At 38.6% G+C, this 10,797-nt stretch overlaps 1 protein-coding gene across 1 annotated transcript in view; it reads left to right on the forward strand.

Moving 5' to 3' along the window:
* The window catches only part of SI (sucrase-isomaltase), a 178,856-nt gene extending 169,325 nt beyond the window's left edge, over window positions 1-9,531 (forward strand). The window contains exons 70-71 of the mRNA XM_054982800.1: window positions 5,604-5,774; window positions 8,898-9,531. Of these exons, the coding sequence (XP_054838775.1) occupies window positions 5,604-5,774; window positions 8,898-8,975 (249 nt within the window). The 3' untranslated portion in view covers window positions 8,976-9,531. The remainder of the gene's footprint in view (window positions 1-5,603; window positions 5,775-8,897) is intronic.
* The last annotated feature ends 1,266 nt before the right edge of the window (window positions 9,532-10,797 follow it).

Genomic DNA, 10,797 nt, shown 5'->3' on the forward strand with positions numbered 1-10,797 from the left:
TGACTTCCAACAGTTTTCCAACCCCCTATCCACTTTCCCTCTACTCCCTTCATACTTATTTTATTTATTTATTATAATATACTTTCAGATTCTTCTAAGCACTATTTCCACTTCCTTTCACATATAGATTGTCATATGAATTGTCATATAAATAAAATCCTCTTAATCTATCTTCTTCATTAAAACTATTAATAATATTCATTTTGATAACCTGTGTTTTATCTTACTCCTTCTATTCTCTTCGATATGGGACAAACAATTTGCCCCCCTTTATACATCAATTCCAATACTGCTATACACATACTTATTATACACACTTATTGTCATTTACTTAGGCTTCTATTCTATATATTGTTCTTTATCTATACATATACCATAAGTCTAACAATTAGACCTATCTTTAAATTTACGTATGTATGTATATATTCACTCTATGTTATACGGTTATCTTTCCAAAAAATATAGATTAGTTAATTTCTATCCCAATAATTCTCATAGTATCAACACTATTGCTACTTAATATAATACTTAAAAGTCATATAAAGTTGCTTAGAATTTTTCCATTAACTCTCCACCCCCTCGGTATAGTCACTTCTCTCCTCCTGTGTACCTCAATAGTTTTCAAACTGCCACAGTTCTCCTCCCACCTCCCATTTTTTCACCAGATATTGCTTCAGCTTTCCCCAGTCTGTGTTAAACTGCCCTGGATCAAGGTGTCTCAGTTTTCTTGTCATTTTGTCCATCTCCGCCATGTACAGCAATTTGTAAATCCAGTCCTCAGTAGTTGGCACTTCTTGTACTTTCCACTTCTGCGCATACAAAAGTCTGGCTGCTACCGTCATATAAAATATCAATGTCCTATGTTGTGCTGGGATGTCTTCCATTCCCAAGTTCAGTAGCAGGAGTTCTGGGTTCTTATTAACTTGAAATTGTAAAATCTCACTCATTACTCTTATTATTTCCCCCCAGTACTGCCTAGCTACCTCGCAAGTCCACCACATGTGATACATTGATCCCTCATGTTTTTTACATTTCCAGCATTTATTAGACATGTTCGAGTTCCCTAGCGCAATCTTCTTTGGCGTCAGATACCAACGATAGATCATTTTGTAATTATTCTCTTTAATATTGGTACATGTCGTGATTTTCAATGTATGTTTCCACAAGTATTCCCACGCCTCCATTGTTATTTCTTTGTTGAAGTTTATAGCCCACTTCACCATTTGCACTTTGACTATCTCATCTTCAGTATACCATTTTAACAACACTTTGTAAACCTTGGAAATTTCCTTTTGGTCTTCTTGTAAAATTACTTTCTCTAATTCTGAGTCCTCCATCCTTATCCCTCCCTTCGCACAGTCTGAATAATAAAGATCTCTAACTTGTCTATATTGAAACCAGTCGTAGTTTGGAGACAACTCTTGTTGCGTTCTTATTCTTATTTTAGAAGATTCTATTTGAGTTATCTCCTTGTACGTTAAACACTGTTGTTCATTGTCGACCGTTCTTGGATCTATTACTTCATATGGAACCACCCAGGAGGGAATTCCTTCTTGTAGGTATTCTTTATACTTCTTCCAAATTGTAAAGAGGCTTCTCCGAATGTAGTGATGCAGAAACATAGAATCTGCTTTTACTTTATCATACCATAGGTATGCATGCCATCCAAATAATTTTTTGTATCCCTCTAAGGCCAGCAGTTTGCGATTTTTCAACATGATCCAATCCTTCAACCATACCAGACAGATTGCATCATAATAAAGTCTCAAGTTGGGCAGTTGCATTCCCCCTCTTTCTTTTGCATCCTGTAACACTTTCATTTTCACTCGAGGCTTCCTGCCTGCCCACACAAACTCTGATATTTTCCTCTGCCATTTATCAAATTGCTTGGAGTCCCTAATGATTGGTATCGTCTGTAACAGAAACATAACTCTTGGTAACACGTTCATCTTGATTACTGCAATTCTTCCCAGCCATGACAAGTTCAGTCTATTCCATTTAATCAAATCATGCTCTATTTGAGTCCATAATTTCTCATAATTATTCTTGAATAGATCTATATTTTTTGCAGTCAATTCTATTCCCAAATACTTCACCTTACTTGTTACCTCACAATCTGTTATTTCCGTTAATAACTGTTGTTTTTGTTTGGTCATATTCTTACATAAAATCTTTGATTTCTTTTTGTTTACATAGAAACCTGCCAAGTCTCCAAACTCTTTAATTTTTTCTATTACCTTGGGCATGTTTTCAATTGGATCTTCCACAATTAACATTATATCATCTGCAAACGCTCTGACCTTATAGGAAAAGTCTTTTATCTTTATACCACGGATTGCATTGTCTTCTCGAATCTGCATCATCAAAATTTCAAGAACCAAAATAAACAACAATGGGGATAGCGGGCAACCTTGTCTTGTACCCTTTCCAATAATCAATTTTTTAGTCAGCTCGTCATTCACCACAATTGCTGCACTCTGGTCTCTATAAATTTCTCTCACTGCTCTTATGAACCTTTCCCCCATTTGTAGCTGTTCCATGGTGGCAAACATAAAGTCCCAGTTCAAATTGTCAAATGCTTTTTCAGCGTCTACAAAGAAGAAACCAACCTCCTTATCACATCGCCTGTCATAGTATTCTATAGCGTTTATAACTGTCCTTAGGTTGTCTCTAATTTGTCTATTTGGTAAAAAGCCTGCTTGTTCTTCTCCAATAACTTCGGCTAGCCATCCCTTTATTCTCTCCACCAAGATCTTTGCAAAAATCTTGTAGTCATTATTGAGTAAAGAGATAGGTCTGTAGTTTTTGACATTGGTCAAGTCCTGTCCTTCTTTGGGGATCAATGATATATTTGCTTCACTCCAGGTATCTGGGATCCTTTGGTCCCTCAAAACACCATTGATCACCTCTTTTAAAAACAGTACCAGTTCATTGGCCATTGCCTTGTAAAACTTAGCTGTAAGTCCATCAGGCCCTGGCGCTTTTCCCAAGTTTGTTGACTGTATTGCCTTCCTTATCTCTTCTTCTGTTACTTCGCTGTTTAGTTTAACTCTCCACTCCTCGGAAATTACTGGAAGCTTCATTTTCTCCAGATATGCGGCTATCGCATCTTTATTCACTTCTTTCTTATCATACAATTTAGCGTAGAATTTATAAAAGGCTCTGCTAATAGCGACCTGTTCCAAGTGTACTTTATTGTCATCACATATTTTATTTATTATCTTTTTCTCCTTTCTTTTCTTCAATTGCCATGCCAAAAATTTCCCAGGTTTATTCGCCCCTTCAAACGACTTTTGATTCAATGGTTGTTGTGGGTTTTCCGGGCTGTATTGCCGTGGTCTTGGCATTGTAGTTCCTGACGTTTCGCCAGCAGCTGTGGCTGGCATCTTCAGAGGTGTAGCACCAAAAGACAGAGATCTCTCAGTGTGGAGAGACAGAGAGACAGAGAGATCTCTGTCTTTTGGTGCTACACCTCTGAAGATGCCAGCCACAGCTGCTGGCGAAACGTCAGGAACTACAATGCCAAGACCACGGCAATACAGCCCGGAAAACCCACAACAACCATCGTTCTCCGGCCGTGAAAGCCTTCGACAATACATCGACTTTTGATTCAGTCTTTTAAGATTCCATTCCAGTTCTTTATTATTCATAGCCGTCAACTGCTCCTGAAGGATTTTAATATCCTGATATATTTTCTTTTTCCCTGGTCTTTTCTTCAGCTGTATTTCTTTGGCTTTTATTTTTTCCATAATCTCCTGTCTCTTCTCCTCTTTTTTCCTTCGAAGTCTTCCATTTAAGTCCATTAATACACCTCTGATTACTGCTTTATACGTGTCCCATACCTTGTTGGTTGGTACTTCTTGATTCATGTTGTACTGTATGAAGAATTTAGTCTCCCTTCTCAACATTTCCATATTTTCTCCCTCTTGCAACAAATCCTCATTTATTCTCCATCCTTTTCTCTTAGTTCTTTTTCCAAATTTCCACATAATTGGGTTATGATCTGAGCCTACCATGGGCATTATTTCTACTTCCTTAGTCCAAAGTACTAAGTCCTTTGAGGCCCAGATCATATCAATACACGATAAGGTAGAATGTCTTGCAGAGAAAAAGGTATATTGTCTGCTTGTGGGATTCTGCGTTCTCCACACATCTTCCAACGCTTCCTGTTGCATTAATCCAAAAAAAGTCTTTGGTAATAGTCCTCTTTTCTTTTGTGTAGTGGCTGATTTCTTATCCTGTTCCAAATTCGTAACTCCATTGAAGTCTCCTGCAAGTATTATCTGATCATATGAAAGTTCATCTAGTTGCTTCTTTAAATCCTCAAAAAAGCACTCTTTAGCTCCATTAGGTGCATATATTCCAATCACCAACACTTTCTTTAAATTCCAAATACATTCCACTGCTATAAATCTGGCTTCCCCATCTCTAATTATCACCTTTGGCTGCAGCTCTTCTTTTATATATAATACCACTCCCCTTTTTTTCTTTTTTGAGGCCGCTACAAATTCAATGCCCAATTTACTTACTTTAAGGTATTTTACGTCCTGATTTCTAATATGAGTCTCTTGTAAGCAAACTATATCACATTTCTGTTTTAATAGCCAGTGGAAAATGCTTTTTCGCTTATTAGGTGAGTTGAGTCCATTTATATTCCACGATAAAACTTTGCACCCCATATTCAAAGCCTTGTTGTTGGTAAGTCTTTTTCATTGTCCGTCATGAACCTTTCCATTTCCAATTCAGATCTGATGCGCTTTCTTACTCCTCCAAATTCAAAAGATATCCCTTCCGGTAATTCCCGGAAGGGATATCTTTCACACTTTCATACTTTTGAGGCATATACACTGGAGGCACCTTAGGAAGGGGAGTCAGACCATAGCAGCAAGCTCTACCCCCTTCCCCACCCATGGACCTATGTGTGTTCATTGAAATTTATACACAGAGCCATAGAAATGCATGTGGAAGTTCATATGGCTGTCCCCGTGCAATCCCAAACCTGTTTTTCAAGGGTTTCTGATTCTACAAGAAGCCTATGTGCATATGCTTTCACGTATGTGATCTATACAGACATTCCCCTGAATGCCTCTACACTAGAGTGATCTTACTGCTTCAGTTATAGGGATCAGGGAGATACTACCTCTTCTGCCTCTTGGGATGTGCTCCCTCAGCCACTGTTGTGTATGCTTTATATTATATTATATTCATATTTTTGCAACTGGTTTTGGTTCTCTATTTTTTGCTGCTGGTTTTGCAGATATGTTTGTGCTGTAGATACAGCACCATGCATGTAATTTATAAGTTCGATGTTTAATGTACAGTGTATAGTGCTGATTTATTGATGAACAAGAATTGCATCAATTTTATGTGAAACAATTCAGCACAAGTAACAGAAAATGACACAAAAATAAAGAATTACAGGGTTGATCTGCTCAAAGGAAAAAGTGAAATCAAAGGGTGAGTTTTGGAGACCAAAAAGAGGAAATGTCACATTGGAAATCATCTAGTACCACTGGCAAAAGCTGGTCAATTACTTTCTGTAGTAAGCTAGGCAATCCTGACTCCTGCTGAATCCCATTATTCTTTTTATATTTTTCCTCCAGAATGTACTCAATGTCTATGTGGATCACAACAATTATTTAAGTGACTCTGTCCCTCTGAAGTTTGGCCATCTTCATATCTGGGGACTCACAGCCTCATCAGCCACAAATGTTACTGTTACTTATGATGGGCACACAGAGTATGTCACCCCTGAGTATAGTTCAGAAAACCAGGTAGGTAACTTAGAAGAATTATTATTAAAACTTTTTTTCATACTGTTTACATTTCTAATTTTTTCTTTATCTTGTGTCACGCCTAGTCACCAGAATACATAACATGCAAATCTTACAGGGCAGAATTTCAAATCTAACTGGTTAGAAGTGATACTAATATTAAATTTATTGGCATAATTGTGCTTACTACAACGCAACAGGCCCATAGTTAGGGAGAATGTGGCTGCATGCACAACGAAGCATTGTATAATGTTGATAACCTATGCAAAACATTAGACGATTCCACACACATTGAATAATGCACTTTCAATGCACTTTATCAATCGTTTGAGGTGGATTTTTTGTTCTGCACACAAAAAATCTGTTCTGAGTGATCTATAAAGAGGATTGGAAGTGCATTATCCAACGTGTGTGGAATCACTCATTGTTAGCCTGGCTTCACTATCATCTCTCTCTCTTCTTCAAACACCATCATCTTGCAATATCCCCTAATATTTCGACTACTGCTGTACAAAGAGAGCAGTCCTGAGCAAATCTCCTCAAAATGCTACTCAAAAGACTGCTCAATGAGGCTTACTTCCAGGAAAATGTTCTTTTGATGGCTCTGTAAAAGTGCTACTCTCAGCCATTCCCCAAGGAGCTACCTTCAGTGGCCTAGTCGATCTGGACCAGTCGGAACAGGTTCATAAGTCTTATTTTTCATGTCATATAAGAATTTCAGTTTAGGATAGTCCTTACTATCAGACCCTAATTTCTCTATTGAAGAGAAATTAATGGAACTACTGCATTGCTATCATGCACAGTTTAAGTTCTGTATATTTTGAGAGGCTACCTTTTATTTTATGTTGTGCACTTCCCTGTATGATCTAATTGCTCTTCAATGTAATACTGGAAACACCAGTTGCTGGGGATCACTTGCTATGACATTGCAGCTTTTAGGTCCAGTAAGACCAACTAGATTGGGTATGAGCTTTCGAGAGTTACAGCTCTCTTCATCAGATACCTTCCTCTAATAAAACACATTGAGCTAATCTCTCACAGGTCCTCCTTCCCCCCTCATTTTCACTACCAGCCTCTCTGCTTTCTTCTACTTACCTTCAGTTGCTATCAGTTTAGAGTAAATGCTTTTCAGGCTGCTACTGTCTCCATCAGTAGAATGGAGCTTCAGAAAGTGACAATATTTTCATGCCACATCTCCATGCGGTAATTTGAAAGGTATCTTATCTCCTCCTGCCCTCTTCTTTTCATAAGAAAGAAACATTTTCAAATGAAATGGAGAGATTCCATACTTTATCTCTCTCTTTCCACTATTCCATACTATATCTCTCTCTTTCCACATCTCACATTTGAAGGAAAAAGTTGGGGGGCGGGGAATGCTGACTTTGGAAACTTCCTAGCATACAAAAGTATCATTTCAAGAGTTTTAATTAAAGCTAAACATTTATTTGGGTTATAATGTCCTATTCACAACTTGAAGAGAACCATTTTCTTTTCTTGTGCTTAACGTTTGATCATCTTCCTGCCTTTGAACTTTACAATGACTAGCCATTTTCTTGATATCCTTGTCCCAATTCTACCATCACCCTTACATAATATTACTTTCCTATTACACGATAGAATCATTCCCAAATAAAACAGGGTAGCTTCACTTGATTTGCACCCTCTTTCTTTCTGCAATGCTGTGCTCTGCTGTCAAGTCTTTAGAATGCAATCATATAATAACAGATGTTAGTTTTTATACAAAAATAAGTCACACAACTTTCAAGCCGAACTATGGGTTTTCCTGTCAATTTAGCTATAATTTACAGTTAAGAGACAGCTTCTGTCCAAGCTTATTTATAGTGGCTCCTATACAGAGCTCAGAGAGCTAGAATGGCTGCTGTAGCGTTGTGCTTAAGTAGCTGGGCTGCAAATCAGCACTCTGCTGATTAGAAACTTACTACTGCCATGAGGTCTGCAGGTGGCCTTGTGTAAGCCATTCCTCTCCCTATTCCCCAGCTATATTGTGGGGATAATAACAACACTGACTTTGTTCACCTCTCTGAGTGGGGCACCAATCTGTCTAGAAGAGCGGTATATAAGCACAATCATTATTATAACACTTTGCCTAAGGTGAAATTTTGAGGTGAATTTGGAAACTGCTTGCTTGTGTGAAATATCTGAATAATAGGATCCAAATTTCCAGAACCAAGCATGTAGTTTTCAGAATATGTGGGACATGGGGCAAATCCACACTCAGTCATCTTCCGCTTATCTTGCGTTGTCGTGGCAATCACCTTTATTCCACTACCAGGCTGTGCATCCTCACATTCACCCTTCCAGTGCGTCTTCATGGCGCAATCAGTTCTCCACACGCCACCGAGTAAAGCGTTACCGTGGGCGGTTCCATCCTCTGCCGTCAGAATTGATGGCGCACGTCACTTCCCTTTTTTTTTTAAAAAAAGGGGTCAATTATCCGGTATACCGATATCTTGAAGAAGTGGCAATGTTTCCCACATCTGCCGTTCACTGGAGATGACCATTGTGGGAAATACAGGATTGCTCAGCTTAGCACCTCACACTCTTGAAAACTGGGGAACTCAATAGGGAAACGGTCCCTGTGTGACATGCGCATGCTCTGGTGACCGTTTCTTTTCCCGCGCAAACCGCTGCTCATTACGGTTGGTTTACCGGTATACCAACCTTTATGCACTGTTTTAAAAAAAAAAGGGAAGAAAATGGATTTCCACGAATATCACGTGGTTTGGAGGGAAGACACAATAGTGGTGCGGTGATGGCGGGGAACACGCGGAATGGGAAAGCGTGTGAGTATCTGCATGAATAGCGCGCCAATTGCAAAAAAGCCGTGGAAACAAATAGGTAGTGTGGATTCGGCCATAGTATCTTTCATTTTAACATATGAAGCTATAGAATTGGTGGCTCCCGTCCTCACACATTCTTCACTTATCTATTTTTCTTCAGGAACTTGAGATGAAGTATTATTTGATAATGGAGTCACAGAATAATCAATCCATGAGAGAGAGGTTCACAAAGCATGCATTTATAGTTCTGAAATGTTCTTCAAATGAGAATAATAACCTTTCCCCCCTCTTTTTGTCCCCTTTTCAATGCCTTTTATTTCAGATTCTGAAAGCTGATTTCACTGGCAAAAATTATCTCCTTCATAAATTACAGCAACTCAAATGGACAATAAGCACTTAGCTGCCTGTGGAAAACAAGCTAGGTGGACAACCTCTCCATCACTAATGAGAATATTCATTTATCAATTGTATTTTGTTCAGACATATTAGCAATAGACTAATGAAGGCATTGAAGTGACAACTGTAGTTAATATTTTCATACAGCTTATTTTTACTTTTTTAATAAGCCCTACTTACATTGCAATATATGCCAATTCTGGGATACTTGTTTAGCCATTAAATTAAGATACAAATAAGCCACAATGTTTATTCTACTGGGAACTCTGGGAAACAAAATAATTTTGTAAAATGGCAGGTAAAATGCATTTTTTAAAAAGGATTTATTCTAACAGGGTTACCATTATGTCAGGAATCAGATATTTTTGTCTGTCCCCATCCCCGAAGAACTGAAATATGTGTATAAGAATAAAGTGTCTGCTATGATGGACTATGTAATTGTCCTTGATGATGATGTTTATAAATCTCTGTGTCATAAATAGAATGTGTCATAAAATACAACAGAGTTTTACATTGTGTCATTTATACTTATGTGACAATAAAACTCCATTCACAATAAACAGTTATTTGTGTTCATTTCTCTTTGTCTTTACATGCATTTTGTATGCCTGAGAGAGCATATGAAGATATGCACAGTGCTCTGGATCATATAATAGATGGAAATACATATCCCTATACACAGTGAAATTGTATTTATTTATTTATTTATTTATTATAATCCACCTTTTTCACTGAGATCCAAGGTGTATTACACAGTACAAGTGAAATACAATATCATCAACAGCTACGACATTCATTGAGTAAACTACAATAATGAACCACAGTCCAGACATTCAGTGAACAGGTACAATAGGATATGGTATCAGAAAATTTGAAAACAAGCATAATGATAATGATAATGATAATGATAATGATAATGATAATGATAATGATAATGATAATGATAATGATAATGATAATGATAATGATAATGATAATGATACAGAGGCTGAAGGACAAAAGCTGGTGAATGACAATAGAAGTGTGATTGGATAGGCTGGGGTAAGCAGAGCGGCAGTGGGTGTGGAGAAATCAGCATTGGTAATGAGACAACTGAAATCACTCCGCTCACCAAGATATAAGGACAGATGGACATTCCAGTTGTATATGAAGAAGTGAGCTGTGTCTCATGAATAGGGTTTCTGATTTGGATTTTTAACCCGAGTCAGGCCTGTTTTGGAAACGTTCAGGATTCCTGAAGCAGTCCCAGCATTGCTGAGTTGATTCAGGAATCTTGAAGCAAAGCTTTCTAAAGCAATTTGTATTACTTCGGGAATCTTTAGGCAAAACAGCAGCAGCCACTCCGCAGCACTTTTCTAGCTGTTTGTGTTGCAAACAGCAGGAAAAACGCTTGCATTCAAACTTCCCGCCCCGCTGCTTTTTTCCCTTGATGGGAGGGGGGCTAGGGGATGCTCTGTCCTCTCCCACAGCAGGTGAAGTGAGCCCCTGATAACCGGTGGCAAGGTTAAACCTGCTGTCCAGTTGCTTCCTTCGCCCACTGCGAGAGGGGCCAGGGGGTTCCGTGGCCTCTCCCGCAGCAGGCGAAGTGAGCACCCAGTGGTTTCCTCCTCCCCCTCCTATGGGAGGAAAAAAGGGTGGGGAGGGAAATTTGAAAGCTCTCCTGTGGCTTTCTCCACCCGGCTGCTTTCTTCGTCCACTGTGAGAGGGGCTAGGGGATTCTTTGGCCTCTCCCACAGTGGGCAAAGTGAGCCCCTGGTGACCAGTTGTTTCAAATAGCGTGATTAAACAGTGGAAGTCTACGTGGTACAGAGAACAGCACTAGCATT

Source organism: Eublepharis macularius, chromosome 6 (genome assembly GCF_028583425.1).
Source record: "Eublepharis macularius isolate TG4126 chromosome 6, MPM_Emac_v1.0, whole genome shotgun sequence".
Classification (NCBI taxonomy): domain Eukaryota; kingdom Metazoa; phylum Chordata; class Lepidosauria; order Squamata; family Eublepharidae; genus Eublepharis; species Eublepharis macularius.